This window comes from Chaetura pelagica, unplaced genomic scaffold, assembly GCF_000747805.2.
Source record: "Chaetura pelagica isolate M959 unplaced genomic scaffold, ChaPel_1.0 scaffold11, whole genome shotgun sequence".
Lineage (NCBI taxonomy): Eukaryota > Metazoa > Chordata > Aves > Apodiformes > Apodidae > Chaetura > Chaetura pelagica.
The window spans coordinates 5,302,357-5,316,556 of record NW_009952694.1 but is presented as its reverse complement, the minus strand read 5'-3'; the positions used below and the strand labels follow the sequence as shown (position 1 = coordinate 5,316,556).

Below are 14,200 nucleotides of genomic sequence, written 5' to 3'. Positions count from 1 at the left end.
TTAGCACATCTCCATGAAAAAAAAAATTTTTTTTTTTCTAAGGGGAAAAATGGGGGGAAAAAAAAAAAAAAAAAAAAGTGGAAAGCAACAGGCAAAAAAAATCTTCAAAAAAACATAAGGAACAAGGGACACAGACAGCTTCTGTTGAACACACAAACAAGCTTGAAGCCTCTTGGAAGCTTTCTCAGGAGAGCAGCAGGCAAATGGAGAGGATAAAGAACACTTTTTTGGCTGCTTGAACATTAATTTCATAGGGATGTCTTTCCCTGACTGAAAATGCCCTCCTAGTAGGCCAATACAGAACAGTGTACCTGCCTGATCAGCCAGCTGGGAGATGAAAACAGTGGAGTGAAAACCAGGCAGCACCACAGCTACTAGGGCACTGTAGCTGACACAAGGAGAAGATGACCCGAGTGTCCCACAACCCAAAGCACCCTTTTGAGCAGCAAACAATAACAGCACAACCTGGGAAGGTGATGGGAAGCCACCCAGAGGCTAGGTGCCAGAGCTTTCATGGGATCTAGGGGAGGTCATGCAGCAGATTTAGTGCTGACCCTCCAGCCTTGCCTTACAGGCACATTGGACAAAATAATTTTTTCTTCACCCACCAAGCTCTGATGATATTGTCACCTAGTTGGAGGACTGGCTGGGAGGTCAGGTGGTCCACTCTACTTGCTGTGATAGTGTTGTGCTTTCACAGACTGCTTGGAGTGGCATGGCTTCTTCCTCACCTGAGAGCTCGCTGGGAACAGGCCACTGCAGCCTTCCCAAAGCTGCTACTGACACAGACTGACCAATTTCAACCCCTGAGGCGTGTGAAGAGAGACACTGCTGCAATGCAGCCAGGGCACAGGGCAGCCATGTCAGATGAGTTGCTGGGCTCCATGCAGGACTTCAACTGGCAGTAATTCATGTCTTGTCTTGTGCAAGAAGACCAGAAACTAGTAGCTTTAAAGATGAGGAACTTCCTAAAGCACAGGTGCACCAGCAGCAGAAGACAGGAGAGACTGGAGACTGAGCAGGCTTAGGATCTGCAGTCCACCATATTCCTGAGGTTATCAGCATTTATAGTGGTAACACACCTTTTGCCCTTACCAACAGCCCCCTGACAGAGCACTATGCCTGCCCTCCTTCTCAGTAACATCTGTTTTCCTCTTTTCAAAGGCTGTTCCCCAATCCTTTGCAGTACTCCCCTGATGAAACATAATCAGAAGGTGGTGGGGCAGCAGAAGACAAGGCAGGACATGCCCAGGGAGGGTCCGGTGAACTCAGAAACACAAAACAGTCCTCAATAATGCTGGAGACGAGTGATTTTGATTAGAACATTACTGTGGCAGGGAAAGCAGCTTCTCAGGATGCTCCCGTGGAAGTACGTTTGGGTGCAAGTGTGTCTGATTCTATTTCATCTTCTTCATGTTATGCTGGAAAAACAAGACAAACTACATTTCTTTTATGCTAAATCCTTAGGTGTTGTGGCGTGGTTTTTTTTCCTTATATGTCTTTATTAAAAAATGCCTCTTTGATCGGCAGCACCCATGACACTTACACATCCAGCAGCTCCTCAGAAGCCACCCTCCCTCCACACAAGGCCACCGCTGCTGACAGCCAGCCGGGTTTGATCAGAGCCACTCAGAATCGGATTTTCATAAGGACAGATGAGGAATCTTACTGCTGCTCTCTCTCTTATCAGATGAGAAACTGAGGGGGAGGGGGGACAGTCCTGAGGGAATGACACTACAATCAAGGGCTATGCAGTTCTCTCTCTGTCCCTCCACTGCTGCAATTTTCAAAGGAGTTTGCCCCAGGCAGTTTTAAATGATGGTGTCTCAATTCTGTAATCATCTTTCAAGAGTTTTTTCTTAAAGGGTATTTTAGGTAAACCTAGTCTGTCAACTACACTTACAGATTCAGCAATCACAGGCTCAATATGACTGTGTATCTACCATATCACAGAATTTAGTGATGGAAGATGCTTACCCAGACCATCATTTCCAGCCCCCAACAAACTGTTTGTGCTCCCTTGCAATTAAGCTGCCCATTGCTCCTTGGCCAGTGATCTGCTGCTTCCAACTGGACTTCAGACATACCTCTTGGGACATATTCTTTGCTTCCCGCTGACCATGGTGGCTGTCAGGAGGGAGCTTTCCTTGAACACCAGAGGCTCTAGATCACAATGTCAGCAGTCACTGGAGGAGTTTGAACTGGTCGGGACCAACAGCTCAGGCGAAACCATCAGGTTGAACCTTCACTGACCTCTTGCAGAGACTCCAGGTAGTGCATTAGTGGAGCAGTTAAGGGGAGGACTGCAGGGTGCTGACAGAGCCACATACAATCACAGTACAGAAGCCCAGAAACTCAGTAGTCATGGTCACTCTCTGCCCAGAAACCCTCAGCCCATTCACATCGCTTCCAAAACACCATGTTTTTCACTCCATCTGCATCTCACTGATGTTCAGAAATTTTTGTCCATTTAGCTCTCCCCAAACCACCCCATCACTGCCTCCTGAGATTATGAAGTACCCACTGGATATCTCTCTGACCCCGTAAATTCCACCCCTTCTATCCTCCTGCTTAGTGCTGAGCCAATGCAGCTGTTTCCTCTGTCACAAACTCCTTGCAGCCTGCAACCCCTGAAATCTACCAGCACTTGGTGTGTTCTGTAAAAACAGCAGCTTACCATGGAAGCAACTGGCAAACATCATAAGGAATGATACAGCTAACAATAACCCACACTGCACTCTATTCTCAGGTTTGTTTGGAGCAAGTCCATCATTGGTGCATCTCACATGCAGCTCAAGAGGTCCTTGCTATTTTGTGGCTGTGAATTACAGGTGCCAGATATTCTGTGAGAGCCATCTCCTATCTGACAGACATCACTCCCAAGAAGGATGTGGAGACCAGGGCATATGTCCACTTCTTCTTTTTTTTTTTTTTTTTTTTTTTTTTTTTTTTTTTTTTTTTCCAAGCCAGCATGATTAACTGTTGATGAAGCATTAAAATATTTTCCATGGCTCCTGTTGTGCACAGAGCCTGGACTCCCATCCTGTTCAAATGCAAAGGAGCTGCTGGCACATGCCAGAAGGGTAAGGAGTCCTTCTAGAGGTTTGACATTGTATAGAGAGATTTAATCATCATCTCTGCTTCCTTGAGAAGACTTCCCAGCAGGCAAGAAGGGGTTTTGCCTTGAGGGCACAGATCTAGTGACTGTTTCCTGGCAGCTTTCCTCACCTGCAGGTCAGGTTTGGGTTGTCTGTGTAGCATAGTCAGGCTTTCATTTCAATCAGCTCATTCACACACACTATCTGCTTTAAAATAACAAGCCGTTGTTCTTGCAGACAGAGAATCACACATAACATCTCGAATCCTCCAAGAAAAGCCCTATTCTAGGAGCTATGCATCCCAAGGGTAAAAGAGAGAAGGGGGAAGGGGCTTCTGAAGACGGGGCAATAGTCTATGGGGGAAGGATAGCTGGGAGAGAGATGACAACCTTAGCTAACAAACCCCCATAGGGTGCTGAGGAGAAAAATCCAAGGGCAATGTACTGAGGAGACAGGCATCTAGGGGAGTGTAACTCAGCAGTGCAGAACTGGTGGACAAGAAAGGGACAACAAAGAAACTTTCAGCCAAAAGGACAAAGCAGATTGCTGGGGGGGGGGAGGGGCCGGGGCGGAGAATGCCAGCATTTCTCCATCCAACAGGAAACAGCCCTTTGTAGCTGCATGCCAGAAAGAGACACACAAGCAGAGAAAAGCCAAATTAAATACCTAAGCAAAGTCGAAGCAGAGATTCTACTGCTCTGCTGGAGAAATGAGTAAAGGGAGGAGAAAGCCCTTCAGTGTGAACTTGATTGTTCTGATCTCCCTCCCACCTCATGACAAAGAACAGTCTGCACTTGGGAGAAGCTCTTGGCTGCTACAGAAAAGGAAGCAGTACTCTGCAAATAGCACTTTTATATTCCACTGGTAGTCTCACATCTCCCATCTCATGCCGTTTCCCTGCCATACGGATCTCAGTCTCTGCTGCCCATTTCCCCTGTTGACATGGATAGAAAATTGAGCAATTACCCTTAAACTCCTCTCTCTTAGATTGCCCAGATTGCTACATACACAGCATTAAGCCCTCAATTGCCCCTGGCCAAAAGTGACTCAACTAGGCCTGTCCTTTAGGAATTAAACACTTTTTTGCTGTTTGTGAAGGTTTATTATTCCCCAACTTGTGATGCATTAAATCCTGCTAAAGCAGGTTTCTCACCAGGCAGAGGAGATGACCCCCCCATGACAAGGTTCAGCTGGACACACATCCACCTAGCAAATGTGTGTTACCCCTTCACTGTGCCTGTGTGCTAGCAGGTACCAGCATGTGTTCAGGAGGATGGGCACTAAGCACAGAGCACGTGCCGTAGGAAACCCCACTATCCATCAACTAGACACATCAGAGCTGTTTCTGGAGAGACACTGCATTCTTTCAAAGCAGTCTTTCCAGCCTAGAGTTTTACAGGAGCAAATGGTGCTTTATGTCAAACATATGTCTTTGCTTTCCTATAACTCAAAACTGGGTCCTCTTTAAAGTGGCTCTCTTGTCCTGGATTAGCCTCTACAAATAAGAAATATGAACTAGAGAAAATGAATTCTGAGCACGACCTGAGCCAAGGTACTTCACTGATAGTATTTCAGCCATTTGTATTGCACAGAATTCTGGGTTTTCCTGTGCAAAGGATGGTGAAATTGCAGACAGCTCCAGCAACCCCCTGTCTGGTCTACCTGCTTACAGTCTCCTGTATTACTTCAGTCTTTCTACACAACCTGAGAAGTGACTGTCCTCTCCCAAATGCCCATGGAGATGACTAATCAGGTGCTATTTCATGCAGAGGTTGAATGGCAAAGAATTCTACTTTTACTTCTACAACTGCAAGGAATATCAAGCCCAAAGGTCTCCACTTGGGTGTACAACCTTCCCTGCATTCTCCACACACCAAACTGTGGGCCTCTCTTCAGGGCCTATGCTTATTTAACACTTTCTCCAAAGGACTCCAAATTCTGAGCCTCTGAGTGTTAGTGCCTTATAAATAATCACAACTGAGCACATTTCAAATACAAAATACCTTTTTAAGGGCATATAATTTTGTCCTTCATTCTTCAAATAAAAAGGTTGGATGGGGGACAAACAATGTTAATGGAAAGGTACAGCTAAGCTTTCTAATAGGTTAAAGGAAAGTGATCCAAATCTATTGGTTGACAGCAGCAATCATTACGCAGCTGCGCCTGTTCATATTAAGGTGTACAAGCTAACACATTATGCAGCACAAAATAACCGTGACCCATCCTTGGGGATCCATACACCAACATCTTGGTTTGTTTGTGTTTAGAATCTGAGCTTTACTGTTACAGTTAAGTACACAAACCTAGGTGCAGTTCTGTGCAAAGGGGAGGCTGATACAGCTCACCTTACTGTACAGCCACAGTAGGCTATTCCCTGCCTTCTGCACTGGGTAGTTATTTGTATCTTTCTGCTCACTTACAAAAGTAATTTTATTCAAATTCTGGAGTTTTGTTTATGTCACTTTTCTTCATTGCAATTGCTGAGTACAGATGGAGAACTCCTCCCAGAACAGCCCGCTTAACTCCTCGTAGAAATAGGACAAGAAGAATACAATGCACTGATCCATTTAGAGATTTTCTGTATGCAAATTAGATCCACAACTGTATTTGACTGTTCCAGAAACTGCCTGGGTAGGAACCATAATCAGATTAGTGGGATCTTTCTTCTAACAGGTAGATTTAATCCAGAACTGAACTCTGGTTTGCAACCAATCCAAAATCACCTGGTAACCATAGCTTAGGCACAGATAAGTTGAAGCATATGAGGACTTACCATGTCTTTGTACCACATTCTCTATCAGTTCTATTCTGTATTTATTACCCAATGTATTGGAGCACTAAAAGTCACATACTGCAAGCATGTGGCAAGCATTTTGATGCCTGGTGAGCAAATAAAGTTATTATACTCTGAATACAAGACCAAGGTTCAACAAGAAGGACAGCATGTACACAGTCAAAGAGCTGTTCAGAACAGACTATGAACCTCAGTGACATACGCTGAAATTTAAGAAGCCCAAGAAACTTCCCAGGGGGGAAATGAAGTCTGTTTTGAAGATGCCAATGCTATAAATGTGCCACTTCTGGAAGTCATATGTTGCAATGCTTAATCTGTCTGGAAGACCCAAATAAGTCTTCACTTAATCTCATTAACCATGATGTCTGATCCTTTGTGACTCCTGGTAATTCTTCTGATGCTTGGTGATATTTTACAGATGCAACTTTTTATACACGATATGAAATTCTTATTCGATGAAAACTGAGGTAGCTCCTTGAGACTTTAATGAATTTCTATGCTCCCCAGTTCTCTAGTCATCATCTTAAAATTAATACTGTGGATTTTTCCTGAGATTTCTCTTGGCTCATCAGTCCTACAACAGCAGGTGACATATACTACAAGGAAAGCTAGTGCTAAGTCAGGAGTCCAGTAGATTTCACAGCAGTCAGTATGGTGACGGGATAGGATTACCCACCAGTGTCTATGTGTTGCTTATTATCTATGATCTTTGGATAGGGAAAGGAGAAAAAAATTAAGAATTTACTCATGTCAGAGATCCCAAGACAGTGGTGTAGGCACTTGTCCTCATAAGATCAAGGCAAGGATGTTACCATAAAACACAAGAGAGGCTTTAAGTAAAGCACTCTCACCTAAACTAGGGACAGCAAATACTTATTTCCCTGCTCTTAATAATTTATTGCCCTTTTAGCTATCTTTTTGCCCCAGTGCTCTATTTTCCTTGTGGAGGTAATCCCACAAAAAAAGCATGTCCTCAACATTTTCCTTCTTCCTAAAGGTGCTTGAACATTCTGCATAAATGAAGAACCAGATTTAGACTACAGGTACCCTTCCTCATCCTTCTCTCCATATTCTTTGCTCTCTCTCATTCATTCAGCTGCTGAGGAGACATAAGTAGATCTCACATTTGTTTCCCCCAGGGTGGTTCATTTCCTTGCCATTTCCTACAACATGCCTCTGGCCCCTTTACTGGACAACTCCCAGATATGTATAAAGGCAGTTCATAGAATCATAGAATCTTAGGGGCTGGAAGGGACCTCGAAAGATCATCTAGTCCAACCCCCCTGCCAGAGCAGGGTCACCTAGAGTACATCACACAGGAACTCATCCAGGTGGGTTTTGAATGTCTCCAGTGAGGGAGACTCCACAACCTCCCTGGGCAGTCTGTTCCAGTGCTCTGTCACTCTCACAGTAAAAAAAATTTTTTCGGATATTCACCTTGAACTTCCTATGCTCCAATTTACACCCATTACCCCTTGTCCTATCACTGGTCATCACCGAGAAAAGCCTAACTCCGTCCCCCTGACACTCACCCCTTACATATTTGTAAACATTGATGAGGTCACCCCTCAGTCTCCTTTTCTCCAAGCTAAAGAGACCCAGCTCCCTCAGCCTTTCCTCATAAGGGAGATGTTCCACTCCCTTAATCATCTTCGTAGCTCTGCGCTGGACTCTTTCAAGCAGTTCCCTGTCCTTCTTGAACTGAGGGGCCCAGAACTGGACACAATACTCCAGATGTGGCCTCACCAATGCAGAATAGAGGGGGAGGAGAACCTCTCTTGACCTACTAACCACACCCTTTCTAATGCACCCCAGGATGCCATTGGCCTTCTTGGCCACAAGGGCACATTGCTGGCTCATGGTCATCCTCCTGTCTACCAGGACCCCCAGGTCTCTTTCACCTACACTACTCTCCAGCAGTTCAGCCCCCAACCTGTACTGGGACATGGTGTTGTTCTTCCCCAAATGTAAAACTCTGCACTTCCCCTTGTTGAATTTCATCATGTTTCTCCCCGCCCAACTCTCCAACCTATCTAAGTCTCTCTGAATGGCAGCACAGCCTTCTGGTGTGTCAGCCACTCCTCCCAGCTTAGTGTCATCAGCAAACTTGCTGAGGGTACATTCTATACCCTCATCCAGGTCGTTGATGAAGATGTTGAACAACACCGGTCCCAGTACCGACCCCTGTGGGACTCCACTAGTCACACACCTCCAACCAGATTCTGCCCCATTGACTACAACTCTCTGACTCCTTCCTTTCAACCAGTTCCTAATCCACCTCACTTCCTGATCACCAAACCCATACCTGATCAACTTTTCTACAAGGATGCTGTGGGAGACGGTGTCAAATGCTTTACTGAAATCAAGATAAACCACATCTACCGCTCTACCATCATCTATCCACCTAGTAATTTCCTCATAGAAGGCTATGAGGTTAGTCAAACATGATTTACCCTTGATAAAACCATGCTGACTGCTCTTGATGACCCCCATGTCCTTGATGTGCCTGGAGATAGTGACAAGAACAAGTTGTTCCATCACCTTTCCAGGGATGGAGGTGAGGCTGACCGGTCTATAGTTACCCGGGTCCTCCTTCTTGCCCTTCTTGTAGACTGGAGTGACATTTGCTATCCTCCAGTCCTCAGGCACCTCACCTGTTGCCCATGATTTACTGAAGATGATGGAGAGTGGCCTAGCAATGACCTCCGCCAGCTCCCTCAGCACCCTTGGGTGCATTCCATCTGGACCCATTGATTTATGGATGTCCAGATTACTCAACTGATCCCTAACCCAATCTTCATCTACCATGTCAAACTCTTCCTCTATCTTGACCTCTTCTGGGGCTATATGAATCTGGGGCTCATAGGGAGACCCTGCAGGAGTGAAGACAGAGGCAAAGAAGGCATTCAGCACCTCTGCCTTCTTTATATCCTCTGTCACCAGGGCTCCCACCTCATTCCTCAATGGGCCAATATTGCCTCTATTGCTAGTTTTGCTAGCTATGTACTTGAAAAAGCCCTTTCTATTATCCTTAACCTGACTTGCAAGGTTAAGTTCCAAGGAGGCCTTAGCTTTCCTAATTGCCTCCCTACATCCTCTGACAACAGTCCTATATTCCTCCCAAGTGACCAGCCCCTCCTTCCATGATCTATAGATTTTCCTTTTCCACTTAAGTTTGCCCAGTAGTTCCTTCTTTAACCATGCAGGTCTCCTAGCACCCTTACTAGATTTCCTAACCATTGGGACACTCTGATCCTGTGCTTGCAAGAAGTGGTCCTTGAATGTTGACCAGCTATCTTGAGCTCCTTTATTTTCTAGCACCCTGTCCCATGGGATTTCCCTTAATAGATGATTGAGGAGACCAAAGTTTGCCCTGTGGAAGTCCAGGGTTCTGGTCCTGCTGGGTATTTTGTTCCTTCCACACAGGATCCTGAACTCCACCATCTCATGATCACTGCAGCCAAGGCTGCCATTGACCACCACTGCTTCAACAAGGCCCTCCTTGCTGGTTAGTACAAGATCCAGCAGCGCTCCTCTTCTAGTCGGCTTGTCCACCATTTGCATTAAGAAGTTATCATCAATGCATTGGAGGAACCTCCTAGACTGTGAAAGGCTGGCTGTGTGAGTCTTCCAGCAGATATCAGGGTAGTTGAAATCTCCCATGAGGACCAGCGACTGTAGTTGTGAGGCTGCTTTCAGTTGCTTGTAGAAAGCCTCATCAACCTCCTCACCTTGATCAGGAGGTCTGTAGTAGACCCCCACAACTGTGTCACCCGCACCTGCTTGCCCCTTAATTCTTACCCACAGAATTTCAACATGCCCCTCATCAGCCCCTGCATGAAACTCAATACATTCTAGTTGCTCTCTCACATAAAGAGCAACCCCACCACCTCGCTTCCCTGCCCTATCTTTCCTAAAAAGCACATAACCATCCATGGCCACATTCCAGTCATGTGAGCTGTCCCACCATGTCTCTGTTATTGCTACTAGATCATAACCCTTAGCCCGCACACAAACCTCTAACTCCTCTTGCTTGTTCCCCATGCTGCGTGCATTAGCATACAGGCATTTCAGGAAACGAACAGAGCACACTGGTGGGACTAAATCCTCCTTGGACGACCTGACTTTGGGCCATGGTGTGTTCCTCTTGTGCTTGTCCCTAACAGGCCTGGTTTTCTCCCCTTCCCCCTTCACATCTAGTTTAAAGCTCTATCAATGAGCCCTGCCAAGTCCTGCCCCAAAAGCCTCTTCCCCCTCTGGGACAGGTGCATCCCTCCTGCCACCATCAGTCCAGGTGCCTCATATAGCATCCCATGATCAAAAAAACCAAAACCCTGGCTATGGCACCAATCTCTTAACCATTCGTTGACCTGCAAACTCTTCCTATATACCTCCCTACCCATTCTTGCAGGAGGGATGGAGGCAAACACTACTTGCGCTCCAGACCCCCTAACTAGCTGTCCCAGGGCCCTGAAGTCTCTCTTCATTGCCCTTACATTTCTTGTAATAATTTCATCACTGCCAACCTGAAAAATCAGCAGCGGGTAGTAATCGGAAGAATTCACAAGATTGGGGAGTTTCCTTTTAACATCCCTAATCCGAGCCCCAGGGAGGCAACAGACCTCCCTGTGAGATGGGTCCGGCCGACAAATGGGCCCTTCTGTCCCCCTCAGAAGGGAGTCACCCACCACAATTACTCTCCTTTCCTTCTTGATTGAAGAAGTCCTAAGGACTCGAGGTGACTGACGAGTCCTAGGCACTTCACTAGGTAAGTTTACCCCTCCAACTTCATTTTCCTGTTCCTGAATTTCCAATGCCTCGTATCTATTCTTCAAGGGCAACTGAGAGGGTGGAAGGGGTTGGGAGGATTTTTTCTTGCCTCTTCGAGGTCGAACCTCCTTCCATTCCTTAATATCTCTTAAGTCCTCTCCATCTGCCTGGTGACAGGAGGGGAGAGGATCCGTCACTTGCCCAACGTCTTCTATCTGCCCCTGCCTCAGGGTTTGACTCCACCAATCTATTTCACTTTCACATTCTCTAATGGCCCTCAGTCTTGCAACCTCCTCTGTCAGCTCAACCACCTGCCTGAGGAGATCATTTACTTGCTCACACCGCACACATGCGCTGTCACTGGTTCCCTCTGATACCAGTGCCAGACTCAGGCATTCACTGCAGCCAGAGACCTGCACTGCTGCGTGCCTGCTTGGGAGCTCCGTCTGAGTCCCCACATTCTTCTTCACAATGGTTTTTGGCCGCGTTGTGACCATGATCAATCTAGTTACTAGTCTGCTTTTCCTAGGATAAGAAGGCACCAGCTGCTCCCTGCCTGCCCTCGCGCAGCTCTCTGCCTCTCCGCCTGCCCTCGCGCCTGCCACGCGTCTCCCCTCCGCAGGCCGCTGCCGCTCTCTCTTCTGCGCTGCCGCGTGCTCAGATGAGGCTGCCAAATGGCCGCTTTTTAAACCTTGCCGCCGTTCACAGCCACACCCCCTGCCACGTCAGCCTTCATCTCCCTCTCAGGCTTCCCGCTCAGACTCGGGTCTCCTGGCTCTGCCCCGGCTTCACCGTCTCTGAGAAGCCCGGCTCCCTCTCAAATCCTCAGTAAATTTAAAGGAACAGCTCTCACCGCTGCTGGTGCTGCTGCCGCTCTCTCTTCTGCGCTGCCGCGTGCGCTGCAGTTCTTGCAGTCAAGTACATGATACCTTACCTCCTCCATCATCTGATGCCTCCAGGCTCTGCTGTCTCAGACGATGGCTGCAGAAAAACACAAGGAAAAAATAAGTTCATTTGCAAGCCCAGAAAGATATCTTATTGTGTCCCCTTCCTCTCCACAAGCCTCATGGCCTGTCAAGGGTAAAGTTCCCAAGTTTGCCTAGCCTGCAGACTGACCTTCTTCCATACCCCTCATTGCTGGACTCAGCAGAAATGTCAGCTTAGACTGCTTGACCAAGTTGTCTTGCACCTGAGACAAAATCCTAGGCCACAGACAGTAGGGCCTGGGGTGGGTCTGGGAGGCAAAGCAGATGCTTTCTACTTCTCCTTCTCTCTGTCATATGGAAGTGAAAGAGCCACCATCTGCTCCATATTCAGAGAAATCTAGAGAGACCAGCCCTACCCCATATCCCAGGACACATGACAAATTCATGCAACCCTTCCCAAGTTCCAGATTTTGGTGTACTGGTGCTTAGAGTAACATGCCCCTTTTCCATGAGATCAGATGTAAAAGTTGTGGAAGAAGTCTTAGCAAAAATGGGAACTTACTCTTCTACTTCTTCTGCATGTTTTCTTCCTGACCTGCAAGACAAGGAAAGGCTTATGCTTAGTGAAGTCTAGAGAAAAATTTAAAACTGCACCTTTCCTTACATCACTGTTATTGTGCAAAATAGTTTTTACACCAGTTCCAATATAACGCATCACACTTTTTCTAAGAGTTCTGAGTGACCGTCAAACTGGTGTATCAAAGTCCATGAGTGCATCAGATTGAAGCAGAACCATTTGGGTCCAAAACAACAGCTATGCCCAGATACAGCAAGAGCCATGCTTCCTGGGTGGGTTTTTTTTTTAGTTTCTCAGATACTTTTTCATCCTCTCTGGCATCAGCTGCAGGTAAAGTTTGCCTTACCTGAGTAGAGAGGTCAGCACATTACAGAGTGAAGAAGATGCTATATTTTGTACACCTACCCCTGAGAGATCAATAGGTCCTTCCTTCTCCTAGATGCACATAAAGATTATCTGGTTGCGTTTGCAAGTTAAGAGCCCTACCTGATCTGGACAAGTTCAGGTCAGACACACTGTTACTACAGTAAATCAGAGTTGATCTGGCTGAGTTAACAGGAGTTCATAATAAAAATGGGGGGGGGAGGCATGGGTAAATGGCAGCTCCCTTGCTCTCCACCCCAGCAAGCCTAGAATAATTCAGTCCCGATTAGAGACACTTGTTCAATATTCAAAATGTAAAACATGGAGGTTGCTGAACCAGCACTTTGAAAAGTTAATTAAATGCCAGGTTTCTTTTTAGCAGATACTCCATCACTCACTGATTGCTTTGGCCATTTTGCAGAGTGAAGTTTCATCTCTTTGTGTTAGGAATAAATATTCTCCCCTACCTTGAAGTCAGGGTGCCATGACAAAGAACACACGGGTCTCCCACCTAACACATGCACTTACACCAAGATGTAAGTGGCTACATCGCCCTGTACTGCTACTTTCAAAGCACTTGCATGAGATGGCACAGGCCTCCCCTCATCCGCTTTCTGTTCTAGCAGGTTATGGTCTTCATCTAGCTCTCCTGTGAATAATTTTATAAGAGCAAGGAGCAGGGCACAGAGGATGCCTATCTATGAGAAGAAAGCCTCTTGTCTCCATTGCTCTCCCTGGAGCATGTGGTCTGTGAGAAGCTGAAGATTAAACTAAATCAGTGATCTGAGCCCAGCAATATCCACTGCTCAATTAGGACTGCAGCTGTGCAGGTCACCTCTGCATCTGGGCTTTCAGCTATACCTGCACCCTTCTGTTCATCAGAAGAGGCAGAAGTGCAATGGAGCTGGGAAATTTAGAAAATAACGCTTCCAGTGAGGAGTAATTGTCCAGCTCCATCCTTCTCCCCAGTGGTAGTGCAAAGCACTTTCTGTGTACCCCCTTGATATTATGGAGAAGGAAAGAGGTGGCTTCAGAGAGCCCACCACCTGCTCTCACTGGAGTTTAGAATCTAGAAGACAGAGATGGAAAGATGATGCAAGTTTTATCCTATTTTATACCTGCCTTCTGCCTTTGCAGAACTGTTTCCCACAGCCTGTCCAGAGACCCTTGCCCTCACTGAGCTGAAACATCCCAAGCAATGGCTTTGCACAGCCCTGCACAGTGAGAGGTTTTCCTAAAGGATCAATCCAACCTCTTCTTAGCATAATCCCATAACTTTTGATAATAGTCCAGCCTCAAATAACACTCTCTTTTCCTCACTACTCACATTCCTTAGATTTTTGCTCATCTCCTGTCCCCAGGCAGGAGCAAAACACTCCACATGTTTATACTTCCCAAGAGGTCAATCCTGCTATTCTTATAAGTAATTTCCATTTCTTTTTCCTGAGCTCCCAGTCATGACAGATACCAATGTGGCCCACAAGGAAGTCAGTCATAAGCTAGTCCTAGAGGCAGAGACTGCTTTGTTCATGTTCTTAAAGTTTCTCAACTTATCTTTATTATGTTAGAAAATTACTTTTTCAGACCAAGAAGCAAATATGTCACTATGAAAACAGTTGCACTATATTGGAAAATACAGTAATTCGGGGGGGGGGGGGGGGGGGAGAAATAA

The 14,200-nt window shown here is 46.3% G+C and overlaps 1 protein-coding gene across 1 annotated transcript in view; it reads right to left on the bottom strand.

Annotated features, from left to right (window-relative positions):
• IFT43 (intraflagellar transport 43) overlaps positions 1–14,200 on the bottom strand; it is a 49,865-nt gene that overhangs the window by 8,965 nt on the left and 26,700 nt on the right. Inside the window, exons 3-4 of the mRNA XM_009993889.1 lie at positions 12,151–12,183; positions 11,597–11,643 (exon numbers count right to left, since the gene is read on the bottom strand). Of these exons, the coding sequence (XP_009992191.1) occupies positions 11,597–11,643; positions 12,151–12,183 (80 nt within the window). The remainder of the gene's footprint in view (positions 1–11,596; positions 11,644–12,150; positions 12,184–14,200) is intronic.